At 36.3% G+C, this 16,569-nt stretch overlaps 1 protein-coding gene across 1 annotated transcript in view; it reads right to left on the bottom strand.

The window, feature by feature from the left end:
* The window catches only part of GRAMD1C (GRAM domain containing 1C), a 91,959-nt gene that overhangs the window by 22,338 nt on the left and 53,052 nt on the right, over window positions 1-16,569 (bottom strand). Inside the window, exons 8-10 of the mRNA XM_008580225.1 lie at window positions 11,127-11,245; window positions 8,331-8,463; window positions 4,801-4,963 (exon numbers count right to left, since the gene is read on the bottom strand). Of these exons, the coding sequence (XP_008578447.1) occupies window positions 4,801-4,963; window positions 8,331-8,463; window positions 11,127-11,245 (415 nt within the window). The remainder of the gene's footprint in view (window positions 1-4,800; window positions 4,964-8,330; window positions 8,464-11,126; window positions 11,246-16,569) is intronic.

Raw genomic sequence — 16,569 nt, 5'->3', positions numbered from 1 at the left:
ATTCATTTATAAAATTTAAAGTCTCCTATCCAAATAACATCACCAATAGTAATGCTATAACATACTCAGCTAGCAGGTAGTATCTTTAAAATGGGAAAATGAACACTACTCAACCCAGTAGCATGTTACTATTTCCAATGAAGAAATACGATTTCAAACATATCACTTTGAAAGTGACCAATAGAAAGGGTATAAAATAAAACAGATAAATATAGGAGAAGTGCACGGACATGAATGAAACTGAAAATATATGCTGACAGGATTTTGAGGGTATATGAAAAATGTACTGGACAGGTATGCAGTTGATTTGGAGTTTAACTTAATATATAAGGACACATAATTTGTTACTTCCGTTTTCTAAAAACTAGTGACCTGCTGTCTTCTTGATTCGGGGCATTTTTCACATCTGAAAAACCAAGTTCAATACGAGTATGTTGTTCAAAAATCTGACCCCAACTATGTCAGGGTTACCTGGTTTAGTCTCATGGCTGCTTCCCTAACATGCGAGCCTGTATCATGGCTTTTCCCTGGCTTTCCCCAGAAGCCTACTTGACCTCACGTTTATTAGTAAGTGTCATCCGATGTTCCATTTCCTGTAACTCTTTGCTTAGATTTGCCTCTAATTCACCTTGTTCTGTCAGGTACTGATCATGGATTCCAATTTTGCTACTCTTATGTAACCCTCCCATAGCCTGATCTTTGCTTCAGACTTAGCTTCCATTCTCAGCATAATTGACTTTGGTTGGGAAACTTTGTCACACCAAGTTCTGTCACTGTGCCGTAGTCCAGGTGTCTCATGCCTTCAGGCAATTTGTCAGCTTCCATTCATGGCTCTACCTCCCAGGCAGATGTTTCACAAGACTGCCCATGACATAATAGAACAAAAAAGGTGGAAGAAGTAAATCCTGATAGCAACAGAAATATCATAATCTCGAAAATCACAGCCATACTTTCCTTATACTTGTGGAAGTGGACACATTGTGTCAACTCATTTTCATTTGCCAGAAAACTCCCAGCATCTTCTCAGATATTCTAAGCTCCTCCCCACAAATGGCCAAGTCTATCAGCTTTCCCTGGCTGGGGAAAGTCTATCAGCAATGACCCTTTAGATAAATGAAGAAGTTCTGTAGCTTATTCTGTGAATTATTATATATCTAAGTTTTAAATTAGTAATATGGTTTAACATATTTAACACAATGCTTAACATTTTGTTCAGCAGCTGGGTGCCCAGAGCCCATTTCTGGAAGTACAGAAATATTCCTGAAAAGGGCACCCTTCAATCTTGGTGGGTTCTAAACTGCCTGGTATAAAGTAAGAGCTTTAAAAAAGAAGCCAATCAAAGCATATTCTAGTCTAACTTTCCATATCTGGGCTTCAGTTAAACTCCATATTAAAGACTGGGCTAGAAGTTAGTTCAGGTCCTTCATGAGATGCTTCGCAATGCTCTACTTTGTGGATTCCTGTCAGGTCTAGATGGGTCTAGAGGGAGTCTCTATACCAAAAGAGTCCAGTGCTCGCCTCCCAAAATAATACGGGCAATAGAAAGGGAAAAAAAGAAATCCTCTCATCTTCTTGGCCTGCTCACAATAGTAGATCAAAGTACTATCATTTAAAATAAAATAATGTTTGGTTTAAAGTGATCTGCCATCCACTTCTAACCCACACACACACACTTCCAAATCTTCCGGGATGGTTTACTTCTTTTGACCTTCCCGGTTGTCTCTGTGGTTCATTGACATCAGGAGTTTTCATAACTTCAAAAATTTAAGAACATAAAAAGTAGATTCGACATCACGCCCATTTAATACACATGACAAGCCCGAGATGTTGAAACATGCTTAGGGAAAGCAGTAGGAGTACTTGATTTATTATCTAATGATAATATAATAAGAAAAAATCATCATCCCATACACCTTAAATAGAACTCCACAAACAGAGAGCTGAAAGTCACATGTAAGTTCTTACTGCCGTAAAGACAAACAGTCTTGAAAGGGACACCAGCAAAGAGCAAAATGTGATCAGAACTCACATGCAATATAGCAACTAAACTGCTATTATTCTTTCTTTATTTCTAGATATGTACACAGCTTTTATGAGTTTTAATGTTACCCTTTATGTAACTTATTAACGTTACTTTTATAGGAACTCAATAATGAGACTACTTTTTAAGGACCATTCTTATAAAAAAGGAGATGAAAAGAGAAAAAGAAAAAAATCCTTGTTTTGGTGTCACTTACCTATTTGGCCACTGGGTGCCAGAGTAGATCTTCCTAAAATCCTAAGTTCAGTCAGGTAAGATATAATTAATTCATGCCCTGCTGCATACTAAAGCAGGCATAGTAAGGGCACTAATAAAGCAGTTGCTACCTTTGATCTTTCCTGATGTCTCCCACTGCCCTGACTTCAATGTCAATGATCTTACAATTAGAAAAAAAGATTCCTAAATGCCTACTTAATAAGTATGATAAGCCCCAGGTTACTGGTACTAAGAGAAAGTAAAGAGAACAACTACTTTTTATTTTTATTATATTCTCTCCTTCCTCTCTCTTTCTCTTTCTCTCTCTTTTGTTGGTTATAAGAAAGTAGAACAATCATGGTAAATGTAACATGAAAACTACTAGATCTTTTATCTCTTTCTCAGCCCTAAAAGCAGTGCAACATGCAAACAAAATATTTGTTTTGGAAGTTTTAAAAATATGTTTTAAAAAATTAAATTTTAGGGCCGGCCCGGTGGCGCACTGCTACAGTGCGCCACTTGGGAAGCGCAGCGGCGCTCCTGCCGAGGGTTCGGATCCCACATACAGACCGGCCGCTCACTGGCTGAGCGAGGTGCGGGGGCAACACCAAGGGTTGCGATCCCGTTGCCGGTCCCGGTCCGGTACGGGCGCGAAAATTTTAGGGCCGGCCCAGTGGCGCACTGGAGAGTGTGCTGCTTGGGAGCGCGGCGGCGCTCCTGCCGAGGGTTCGGATCCCATGTGGAGACCGGTTCCCGCTCGCTGGCTGAGCGCGGTGCGGCCGCAACACTGAGGGTTGCGATCCCTTTGCCGGTCCCCGGTACAGGCGCGACACCGAGGGTTGCGATCCTGTTACCGGTCAGTAAAAAAAGATAAAAAGGAAAAAAAAAAATTAAATTTTATATCAGGTAAAACTCACATTAACATAGTAAACTTACATTTATATAATATGGTTGGGAAATGGTAACTTAAAATTATTGTTGGCTGTGTATTATATGTAATGCAGTGGAAATATCTCTTGTTCACTCCTTCCAAGTTAGAGGTACACAGAGTAATTCCTGGCCCCTTTCTACCTCTTTACTTGCTCCGCCCATAGAAAGTAGATTAGTGTTATGGACTGAATGTTTGTGTCCCACCAAAATTCATATGTTTTTTTTTTTTTTTTCCTTTTTGTCTTTTTTCGTGACCGGCAACGGATTGCAACCCTCAGTGTCGCGCCCGTACCGGACCAGGACCGGCAACGGGATCACAACCCTCGGTGTTGCTCCCGCACCTCGCTCAGCCAGTGAGCAGCCGGTCTGTATGTGGGATCCGAACCCTCGGCGGGAGCGCCTCCGCACTTCCCAAGCGGTGCACTGTAGCAGTGTGCCGAATTCATATGTTGAAACTTTCTTAACCCTCAGGGTGGATGTATTTGGAGATGGGCCCTTTAAGGAAGTAATTAAGTTAAATGAGGTCATAAGGGTAGGGCCCTGATCTGGTAAGATTAGTGTCCTTATAAGAAGAGATGCCAGAGAGCTCTTTTTAATGCTATATGGAATATTATTATCATTTGTCTTTGTAATAAATTTAAAGGAAATAAAACGTTCCTCCAAAAGTGAATTGAAATGAAATGGAATTTTTTAAAAAATTAAATGGAAGTTTACTACAGTAAAAACAAATGAAATTCAGGAGCAGTTTATGAATTGTCCATGCTCCTGCTTTCAAAAATATATCCCATTATTCTAAAATATAACCACAGTCAATAGCTTGTATCTTCATACACAAAAAGTTGAATATTCTTCTGAATAACATCAATGAGTAAATATTTTTTTAAAAAATCATTTACCGATCGAAATATTTCCTTTCCAAAAAAAAAGAGAAATATTTCCTTTCTAGAAATCTTGAGAATCTTCTTTATTCCCTTTTGGAAGCTATCCAATAATTTAAATTAATATTCATCTCAGAATGCACCCCTGCCATGACTACTTCCTTTCATAATCATACAAAAAACATGCGTACGAATAACTTTTGCTAAGATGTCTTTTTTTAAAAAAAAAAGAGGAAAGAAAAAAGAACTTGAGAAGTACCGGGGTGAAGTAAAAGGTACACTGGACTGAGAGACCTGGTCACTAATCCCTGCTCTGTATAGATAACTAGCTGCATATTTTAGATTTTACCCCTCTAGGTCTAATGAGGGAATGCCTGGATGAACTAACAGGTAACTGTACCTATAAAACGTGAGCATCTTACACTGCCTAGAATATAAGAATGGGCATGCAGATCTTTATTAACAGATTTGCTTTTCCATTTATACTGCCTCATCTCCATTGCCTTAAGGCTTGGAATTTTAAATGCTAGATATGATGGAGATTTTCAAATTCCGGGCTTCTGAAGAAAGTGGAGATGGGTTAGATTTAGCAGCTTCTTTATCCTATTTTCTATAAACTTCCATTCCTTTTTTGGTTCTTTATAGGGTAAGACTGTTTTAATGTACCTAAATTCTCAATCTGCACACACCTAATACAAAGATAAAGATTAAATGACATAACTGAAATTTTATTAAAATATATAAGAAATGTTTTACCTTCATCAACAGAATCTGAAGTGCTGCTTTTGTCCAGAGAAAGATATTCATTTTTATTCAAGTCCAGTGATTTGGATGGCACTCTACTTAACCTCTTTTCTGAAGTTGGTAAAGCACTCTCTTTGATTTGTTTCTCACTTTGGGGCTCCTCCTTCCCTAGCCCCTAAAAGGTAAACAATCCAGTTTAAAATTTAAAAACAGATTTTAAGCTTACATTTACAGTGAGAACTTAATATTACAGATGTTTTGAGATACTGCTCTTTGAAAAATATTTCCAGCATTTTGTTTGTTATGCTGTATCGCATTTCCAATGCTGCTAATGTCAGCCCACAAAATATTAGTAAATAACAAATACAGTTCTGAAGTCATCTTCTTATACAGTAATGAACTACAAATTTATGCAGAATATTGTATAAAAAGGACTCACAGATTGTTAACATCATGTGAATCATTTAAGAAAAAGGGAAAGGGGAGAGACAACAAAAATAAAGGAAAAATTAGTTCTTTGGGACGGGCAAGAAAGAGGATTCAAACCCAGTTAGTTTCCCCAGACAATGTCTGCCCCATCATCTTAAGGAAGAGAACTCACCCATCTCTCAAGACCAGTAACTACAGGAAAAAGGAAAGAAAATAGAGAGATAAAAGTCACATAAGAGTACACTGGGGGAAAGAAGATTAAAATGGAGATTAACTTCACAGCAAACTCATAAGAACACAATGGGCTTTGCTGTTAAGGGACTAACAGGTTAGGCATTCAATATATGATGCTATCTCTACTTTCTGGGATGGTTTAATAAAGACATGTCATTTTTACAATAAATGTAATGTTAGGCATCAAAGTATGAATACTATTGGTATATTAGTATTCAAGTATAATTATTATAATCAGGCTTAGTAGAACTGTATAAAAAATCTATATGAACTATATAACAAAGTACTTTCTTGCATAATCTGTATGTACACAGATGAAAGAGAGCAAAAAACATATATATAATCCTTATACTTCCTGCCCCATGAGATCCTTGAGCAGCACTGAACAGTAGAAGCAGCTCCAGGGAGGATACAGATTTCCACTGGCAACTCAGAAAGCGGCATAACAACTGGGACCCAGGACACAATTTATTAAAGGGTTATATACTATGCTAGTTAGAGGAGTGATTGTTCAAGCAGGGGTTACTGCTAAAATCAAGGCTTGCTTTATTTGGAAGTTCCACACTATAAAGCAATCCAGGCCTTCTTTAATAGATGCTATGTAGAATAAGTTTCTATGTAACTCCACACTTATGGTTCTCCCCTTGTTGCTAATTAAGTTATATTTTATATTATAAAGAATATAGATAGAAACGTATAAGAAAAGTAACAATAACTGTCTTATAGTGGTTGGCATCTGGATATTTACTTCTTTGTATACTCTTCTATATTTTGTAAATTTTTACAAACAGTAATAATTTTATAACTTAAAAAACATATTTTCATTTTGGAAAAAGAGTTATTTCTGACATTTTGTTATTTCCAGCTTTGTTGGAAGTGAAAATGAAGCAAAGTAAGTGACATACAATATTTGCTGACATCTGAAAATGTCACTATACTGATTTTGAATGCAAAAGGGAAAAAAGGACCAATCTCGTATAACTTACATTCCATCACCTGAAAACATCTATACTAAACATCAATAAATGCATGAAAGATCGTAAAACATTAAGTTATTCTTCCACATTTCATTCCTGTACTGAGAGAAAATATGACTTCCTTTAGGGACCAAACTTGAAGCAAGAACCAATAGATTAACTATTCCAAGAGCAGGTACAAAAGGAATTTTCAGGGAGGCTATAGGAAAGACTCAAGTAAAGACCAGCAGTTCTGAGAACCCAGTCCTCAAAGTCAAGGAGATTGCAAGAAATCCCCTGTCTTGTTACCTCCCCAAATTGAGTGGTTTCATCTTCTCAGTGAGACTATACAAAAAGATTAATGTCCAGAATCACCTCCCTGCACCAGTCTAAGTCCCTAAGGGTCTCCAGACAAATAAGTTTTGGAAGAAATTCACTACACAAAATCAGGCTGAGGCAAATACATAATGGTTGCCTGAAAAAGCTGATACCTTGGTGGCTTTTCACATAAACATATTCTCTTTCAGTATTTTCCCAACATTTACTCAGAGGAAAGGCTGGGAGTTCCTTGGGGGAGGGTAGAAAAGGACCATTGCTGGCCACATGCAGACTGACCTTCAATCATAACAGCATATGGTTGTTGGATACTTCATGTGTGTTAGGGACTGTTCTAAGTAGTTTCATATATAGTAACTCATTTAATTCTTATAAAAAGTCCTATGAGGTATATCCTTACTTTATAGTTGAGAAAACAAATGCAATGGTTAAGTAAATTAACTAAATTAAGGTCATACTGTTAGTAAGTGGCAGAGGTAAGATTTGAAGCCAAAGCTCTCCTCTACACCAAAAAATTCAGCTTTGGCCCCAAACTTGCATCCCCAATCATCAGAACAAAAGCTTTCAGTAGGAGCACTCTTAGCACTCAGAATGTGGTCTCTAAATACCCACTCTTCACTAAGAAAATCTGTGGCTTATTAGGAAAATGAATGATGTAAGTTTTGAGGCAGAAAACGTACAAAATGTGCTAGGGACATGTTGTTGTGCCAGTAAGAAATAACGCCATCAAAGATTACCGGTCATTTCAAAAAGACAAGAGAGCCAACTGGAAGGGGCTCTGGTTAGCACAGAGAACAATCTAAATGTTAAAAAAAAATAATGACTCCAAGTGATTGAAACTCATTATATATTAAAAAAAAATTGACACACTTCTTTTTTTTTTTTTTTTTTTTTGGCTTTTTTGTGACCGGTAAGGGGATTGCAACCCTTGGCTTGGAGTCGTCCGCACCGCGCTCAGCCAGTGAGCGCACTGGCCATCCCTATATAGGATCTGAACCCACGCCCGCTGCGCTCCCAGCGCTGCACTCTCCCGAGTGAGCCACAGGGTCGGCCCTAAAATTGACACACTTCTAATGATACTTGAAAAAATAAAGGAAAAAACTAACTAACTATAAAGCCCTGTAGTTAATTGGACCTGCTGTGTTAATAAGCATCTTAGGAAGTATATATTGTTATTCAAGCATGCTGCTCAGGCACTCATCTCCCCGTTCAAAACAGATTCTTTCCACCATACACACTACCCACCCTGGGAAAAACTCTGCTAACACAGTTCTCCATCTTGTTATATATTTTAATGACATTTATCCCCCTTATAAACTGATGCTCAAGGAACTATCTCATAGCTCTGTACCTTATCCAGTTCTAAACAAAACTACATATTTCTCCCATATAACCTCTGCTATTCAGACTTAAAACTCTCTTAGAAACTTTCTTAGAAAGCACTCAATCTCCAGAAAATAGAATAAAGTAACAGGCCAACATCTTGAGTTATTAAACATTTTATATACAGTATTTCTATTTGATCTCATATTATGACTAACACATGGCAGTATCAGATATATTTTTAAAGGGACAACATATACTAACTCCTTTTGATGAATTTCCATCGAATGACTCTGTTTCAGAAACTCGACTAATTGATTCACGGGTAAAACTGATTGACTTGGATAATGTTTCTTCTCTCTTCCCAGAGTCATCCAAGCTGCTCCTTTCTGGGCTTCTGTAAGAAACACATCATTATACAAACATAAGGTCATCTCTACACAAATAAGTGATTTGGTCTCCTCACTGAGGTCCTTTTCTATTATAAAACATTTCGACAACAAATGGATCACTGTAATATTACCAATAAACTTCTACTTATAAAAAGGCTATCTTCTTAAATCACATGCAAATTGACTCTTCTCAAAATAAATAAGACATGCTCATATAAAATTCTATACATTTCAAAACCATTAAAAAAAATAACAAAGTTTAAGTGGCCACAATAGCAACTAATTAAATGAATACCACTTATTTAAATTTCAATTGCGGACAACCTGGAAGCTTCGAAAGGTGCAGGATGGATGTCTGAGTTGGATATCAGTCTGCACCAGAAGGCAGTTTTAGATCTCCTTCCACATGACTCAGTCCCAGCTGACAGGGCGAATCCCTCCCAGAAGTGGAAGCTCCTGATGTCTGAGCACAGAGTCCATTTATTAGTCCTGCCCCTTTCTTGCTCTTCTCAGCCCTAAGAATAAGGCTTAAGAAACAGCTTTCAAATGCTCATAGGGCCAAGACTACAATAAATGTCCTAGAATCTGCTTTCCCTTTACCAGAGAGCAGAAAGAAAGCAAAGCATATTAAATATAAAAGGAGCACAACTGATCTAATTTCCAGTGATCAACCTTACCGAGCAATTATTATTCTCATACAATCATTGCTACGTATAGACTTAAAGCTCTTCTAAAATAAAGTAGCAGCCTGACATCTTAAACCACATTATCCTGAGGAAGAAACAGAAAAGCTAAAGGATATTTCAACCTATTTTCCTCCACCCAAATACTGAGGTCTGCTACCAAGTCACTCCTGGCCAGACAGAATGTCAGGGCTCTGAGGAGCCAAACAAGAAAAATGGCTCCTTGGGACTAGCTCACCAGCTGAGTGTCTGTACTTCAGGATTTTAAAAACGGATGTGAGAGTAATGTGAAGAAATAAAGAGAGAGGAAAAGAGAGATTAAAAATGAAGGGAAAGAAGATGGAAGAGCTGAAGAAATAAAGATTTGAAACATATATTTCTTTCACAGATTGGAAGAATGGAATGAGGGTCCTGCACGTATTTTCTTAGAAAGCACTCAATCGCCAGAAGAAGAAATAGCTTTCCTGGTGAACTCAGAAGGCTTCTTCTAAGAGTGTACAAAGCAATTCGCCGAAAATATTCTTTCCTTCTTCAAAGACTACAAACTTTTTGAGTTGGCAAAAAGGGACCTTGAAGATCATCTAGTTCAACTGCCTCATTTCGCAGATGAGTAAAATGAGGCTCAGAAAGATGAAAAATTTCCCTAAGGTTGCTCAGCTACTTGGGGGCCCAGACTAGAATCCAAAATCTTCTTTACCACAACCTAAGGCTCAGTGCCTTAGATCAATTGCTTTTCTATCTAACTCCAGTACATGAGGGAGGCTAGCAAAGTTTACAAAGAGAGTAGTACAATGGAAAATTTTAACTTTACAAAAAACTAATAAAATACACATGTGCAACCATGTAAAAAAACTACAAAATATTGATGCTAAACTGAAACAATATAAATAGGATCATCATAACTAGGAGACTACCTAGATGAGTAAAATTTTTGTACACATGTTGACTTTCAAAATATTTCCATTTTAAGATTTGCTATAGAATTTTTAAATAACAACTTTATTAAGGCATAATTCACATACCATAAAATTCACTCCATTTAAAGTGTACCATTCAGTGGTTGACAGAGTTGTGCAACCATCACCACTATCTAATTTTAGAACATTTTCATCATCCCAAACAGAAACTCTGTACCCATTAGCACGCACTTCCCATTCTCCTTTCCTCTCAGCTCCTGGCAACTGCTAATCCACTTTCCGTCTCCATGGATTTACCAATTCTGGACTCCATTTCATATACATGGAATCTCACAATATGTGGTCTTTTGTGACTGGCTTCTTTGACTTAGCATAATGTTTACTATAGAATTTTAATGTATTATCTTTAGTTATTTTTATTGCTATGACGTTAATTACCATTGGACAAAATGCACTTTTACTTATACAGGTTAATAAAAAATATCCACTCTTCTAAAGAACCTCATCAGTCAAAAATAACCTTTCTCCATTTTAATTTCTTTATCACATTATCTTTACTCCTTTATGGCCCTTGCCTTTTTCTACCTTGTATTGCAATTATTTGCATTCCCACAGTACTATAAGTTCCTTTCATGAATGTATTCAATATTTATTGAGTGCCAGCCACATGCCAAGCACTATGCTAGGGAATCCTTGAGAAAAAGTCATATTAACATTGTATCCCTCAAAACACCTGCCATCTAATTTACTTTATTGTCATCAATAAACTCAGATTTCACTAGGTACTTCTCCAGGTCCTTAATAAAAAGACTTACAAAAACCAAGCTTTAAGCAAATCCTAGGTGACATAGTTACATAGGTAACGTTTGCCTACATATCCCATATTTGCTTTCCTATTTAGCAAATTATTCTCTGTCCCCACCTTTCAGCCCATTCCTTCACAGAGAACAAAGAGGCATACTGCTCCCAAGGATGAATAAATAGAAATTCAGAATTAATAAAATGTAAAATAATTCTGCTTTGACTAATGATTAATAAATCTTGACTTTTCAAAACATTCTGCTGTACCTTGGCTGCACATTATCCTCGATCGACAGTGACAAGTTTTCCATCTCTTCAGCATTTAAGCCCAGCTCAGTGCCATAGTTCTGCTGGAGCAGCTGCCAGAATTCCTGTCTAGACAGGCTCTAAAATGATAGAAAATTTACACTGGGTATTGGAAAATATAAAAGTTAATATAATATTGTGATTCAAAACAGGAATTTTGAAGTCAAAATAACCTGTTGTGTAGCTACTAGGTGTGTGGCTTTGGTAGTTATTTGACCTTTCTATACCTTCATTTCCTGTATCTATAAAAACAGGTTGATGTGAGGAGTAAAGAAAATGATGATTTTTAAATGCATAATATAATAACTACTATAAATGGGAGGTAAAAATGTTTAAAATTTTCTTTTTATAAAATTGTTTGTTCATAGTTTCTGGCAATTACTGACCTGCAGTTTCAATTCTGCAATCCAGCAAGTCTACCATGACCACTGTATCACCATTCAGAGTCCTATATGTCAGTTAAGAGCCCTTCCTCTTAATCCCTAACGTATCTGAATATTTTAACTACTTTTAAAACTTTATACATAAGTAAACTTTAAATTATATTTTCCTAAAATATAAAATGCAAGAGGCTGGACTTCAGAATACTTCTTTTGATTTACTAAAGTCCAGCTTGTTCTTCCTTTGTAGGTAGCATATCAGTGTTAAAATCATCAAATACAACAAACTCATGCATTACATAGCAAAACAAAAACAATATTATGATAACAATGGTCTTATTTCTAGGAACATTATAGATAATTACATGATTAAGTAAGGTAAAGGGAGGCAGTATAACACTTGAAGCAATTGTTGCCAAGATTCTCTCTCTCATTCATTCAACAGCTATTTATTTAGTACCTACCAAATGTGTATCACTGCACTAGATGCTAAGGGAGATGAAAGTGATGTAGAAGTTAAGTTCCTGGTCCTCAAACAACTTAAAATATAGCTGAAGAGACATGGGACACTCTTAAGTAAAGTTAAATCAGACAAGATATAATATGATCATGCACTAAAGTACTGGTAGAATTAAGATGATATGAAAGCTTAAAGGAAGGAAATATTACAGTGGATTAGGGTGATCAGATAAAGCTTCATTTAGAGAAGAGTTTTCAGCTGAACTGAAAGGATATGAATGGGGGAATGGAGAAATGAGAAGAGCTGGGGAGAGGGAAACAAGAATAAAAACACAGAATAAACATATGAACATAAGAAATATTTGATTTGAAGTCAGTTAATAGTTTATCAGCCTAACTGGACTAAAAATTTTAAGTTGAGAAATAGTAGAGATAAATACAGATTTAACAGGGCCAAAATGTACAGATGCCTTGAATTCCTCCCTAATATTCCCTACAACAAATACCACTTCCTTTTTAATTTTCCTTCTTTCTTCTTTCAGTCTAATAGCTATAGTATCTTTGTTTGTTATGTTATACTAGATGAATTTCCTTACATTTCACCAAACCTCAAAGAGACTAAGAACAAAATTGGTACACTTTAGACCACAGTCTCAATCTGCCATGCCTAGGTTACTAGGATTCCACAAGAGTAGCTGATGAAAATTCAGATGTTATCAGTATTTCAAAAAGTCAAAAATACCCAAATAGTTACCTACAATAAAGCTATGTGAGCTAAGTTAAAGGGCAAGCCTCTTTGTTTTAAGCTGAATTATATTAACCTAGAATGGATATCTCAGGCTAAGAAACTCTCACTGGAAATAATGTATGTCTAAAAAATGGTAATGTTCTAACATTTATTATTTAATATACACCACTTATTTGGTAGACAAAGTCATTTGAAGCATAGTGTCTATAGAAGAAAAATAAAAAGGATCATTAGTGGTAGAAAAAGTTAAGGAAATCACTGTGCTTGATCCTAAAGGAACCTCCACAATTTTTTTTTCTGACTTTCATACTAGAAGAGTCATTTGTGAACTTTTTTCACAATAACAGCTCATAATACTAATTAAATCATTCTTCCAAAAATATTATCTTTGAAATATTTTTAGTGTCATAAAAAGGTGGGTAACTTTATAAAGAGAAACAAGCAATATTTCAATACACTTATGTAACATCGATCTTTCATAAAAAACTTTTCTGAAATAATAAGTATCAAACTATTACAAAGACAGACTAAAGCAAATAGATAAGCCAACGATGAATACTCAGACAGCTTCCTTACAATGAAACTCAATAGATAAAACACTAACCACTAAAATGCAATTTTATTTGACTACCTAAAATAAATGTTTTAAATATCTTATCAAATACTATCAGGAAGTTAATAGCAGGGTAATTTCAATACAGTTTTTGATCTATTAACATATAAATCACAAAATAGAACTCATTTAATTCACCATCTTGCAGACTTGCTAATTTGTTAAAAATGACTTTTTCTACAAAGTTGTCCAGTTGTCATAAAAATGTGGTTATTTACAGCAATGCTAATCATTCAAACCTGAATGTACAGCCTGATATTCATTGTTCTTTCAATCATCAGCAGCAGAACCAATCTGCCTGTGAAACCTTAAAAAAACCCTAAATTTTAAACAAAAGCTGATCACCTACCTGGGAACAAAGGAGAGTTTTCCCGTATCAGCCTACAGAGTAGTTTAACAAAATAAAGATGAACCAAGCAGTAATCAGATAAGGCTCAAAAGACACATCAATTTCTGGTCCAGGAAGCTTTGTGTTCTAAATAAGCTACAAAGTCTTCATCGCAGCAGAGCTGCAAATATTTAATGACAACTATGTAAAATCATTGCTTCAATCTCCTAACTTTGTATAAAAAGCTTTTGCTTATAAAAGACAAGTTCTAATGTAGTTAAAAGCACATTATTTGTCACTTCCTGGTTTGTAGTATCAGCACTCTTTCCAAGGTTGCAAGTCAGAATGCAGAATTGGAAGTTATACCTCGCTCTACAGGTTCCTAAACCACTCCTACTAGAAGAGAATAGGTAAACAGGGTTTTATTAAAGGGACAGTTCCCAATTTCTCCTAATCTACACACAGGTTAGAAACAAAACGCAAATGAAAATATCTCGCTCATGCTCACTTAATATAAAACACTTGTTGCAATATTATTTTAATCTCATTTTAAAAATTAACTGTTTTAAGGGTTAAATTTTCTCCTCCATGCTAGTACTTTCTATTCAATTCTGGCAATGTCATAATTACTTCTTCATATACTACTTCTTCAGTACTGATGCAACATTCCCAGCAGAAATCTGCATTAACCCTTTATTTCTATCAAAGGTTATAACTCTTGAGTATTGTAAGTGAAATGTCATGAAACAGCAGGAAGAGCCAGCTATTCAGATGGAGCAATTCCAGTAAGCAGTTGGCATATCTTTCATCATTGAAAAGTCTAAGGTAACATCTTGATTACTTAATATCCTTTGAGAATATTTCTAACTTTACTTCAGAATAATTTCCTGGCAGGGACCTGAACTGTAATAAACACTATAGAGAGTCTTACCTACCAATTCCAATTTATTTCTCAGAAGGAAAGTTTTTTTCCTAAATGAAAAATCCAAACTTGTCCTAATTTCTACCTAGTTGTACCATTTAATTTAGTAAAGGGTGTCGACAAGTCAAATGTTACTTGATGAACTGCAAGGATCAACCTATGGGGGACTGCTAAAATCTAATCATTTTATCTTTTTTTTACAGTGGCAGAATGAGAGAGCAGAATGACACAGGAGAATATCAGTCACTGAAATTAAGAAAATGTGCTATGAGAACTAGCTTCCACTGCCTAAAATCTAGTGCTTTTAGCATATTATGATGGTTCTCATTGAATGAAACTGTACATAAATATACTTACTCTATATGGTGAACAAATAGCTATGAGAAAAATATACATTAACCGTACTGTGATTGATATTTATATACTTTTTTGCTAAATATAAAAATCCCTATAGCAAACCACTGGTATATACAGCAGAGCTAAATTTAGTAAACTGAAGAGGGGAAATAGAACTAGAACTAAGCCCCAAAAAAGCCCGACATACAAAGGGTAAATAGAAGAGTGGCCAGCAAAAAAGATTGAGGGAAATACCAGAGAGGTAAGAGGAAAGTCCAAAAAGAATGACATCATAGAAGTAGAAGGAAGCAGGTGTTTCCAAATGGAGGGAGTGTTCGACAGTGTCCAATGCTGCCAAAGGTCATGTAAGATGAGCATGTGACCAGCCAAGTGCAAACATCCAGAGGAGCGGGGCACCCTGGCAAGCCAGTTCACCACCACTAGTATGTGTGTTGGAGGGTGGAGGAGGGAGAAGAGTCAGTGGGGAAGAAGGAAGCATCCAGGTCACGAAGAGCCTTGTATGCTATGTTAAAGAATATGGATTACATTGTCAGAATATAAAAAGCCACCCTAGTGGTTTCACATAGAAAAGTAACAAATTCAGAACTGTGATTTTAAGAGACACACTTTAAAAACTACTACTACTTGGCAACAACCTCAAGGACAGACTAGGGTGTTAAAAAGAGATAGTAAAGAGACTACTGTAATGGTTCAAGCTGGAAATGATGAGGGCCTTGGTGACCAACTAGAAAAGAGGTAAGAGACAAGGATATGCCCAGGTTTCTGGCTTGGGTGACTGGGTAGGAGATGGTATGGATCAATGACCAGGGGATAATAGGTGGAGGAGTTCTGCCCACAAAAAGGTAAGAAAGAAGGGGAAATATAAGAATCCAAATACTTCTATACTGCCAGGCAAACAGAAAGGTGATGGAAGGGTGTCATATTTCTCAGGTGTGTTGGGTAAAAATACATATAGCAAATGTAACTAAAACAGTTAGCAAGTTTACATTATTTTTTCCTGGTAGGTTTGAATGTTGCATTTATTAGATTTATAGCACTACTGGAAAACTTCTAGAATGCCAACTTCAAAAGGAATGATCATAGGCTGCCCAGTTAGCTTAGTTGGTTAGAGTGTGGTGTTGGTAAAAGGTCAAGGGTTCAGATCTCTGTACCAGCCAGCTGCCAAAAAAAAAAAAAGGAATGATCATTGGAGAGTGGCAATAAGGAAGAACAAGAGGATTTGATAAGGTTGAGCCATTTACAAAAGAAGACTGGATGAGACTTCCAATAGGTCTCACAGAGTGACATTGGCTTTGTAAACTGGCCACTATTTAGAGAGCGGCCTCAGCACTGTCAGTGTCCTAGAGTTGAGCTCAGATAGGCTGACTTAAATAAGCCACATTCACAAACTGCATGTTCTTGTTCAGTTGAAAATATACTAATGCATAGTGAGGAATATTCCTTTCCAGTGATCAGAAATCTTTTGTTTTACCAGCCAGGGCACCTGAATACCTTGGAAGTCAGATTTGTAATCAGAACATTGCACAATAAGCATAAAATATGAGCAAAGGTAGAAAGCTTTAAGGGACAATTTACTATGACATTGGTGGGACATGAT

Source organism: Galeopterus variegatus, unplaced genomic scaffold (genome assembly GCF_000696425.1).
Source record: "Galeopterus variegatus unplaced genomic scaffold, G_variegatus-3.0.2 Scaffold84, whole genome shotgun sequence".
NCBI lineage: Eukaryota > Metazoa > Chordata > Mammalia > Dermoptera > Cynocephalidae > Galeopterus > Galeopterus variegatus.
The sequence above is the reverse complement of the archived record's forward strand: the minus strand, read 5'-3'. Positions and strand labels throughout refer to the sequence as shown.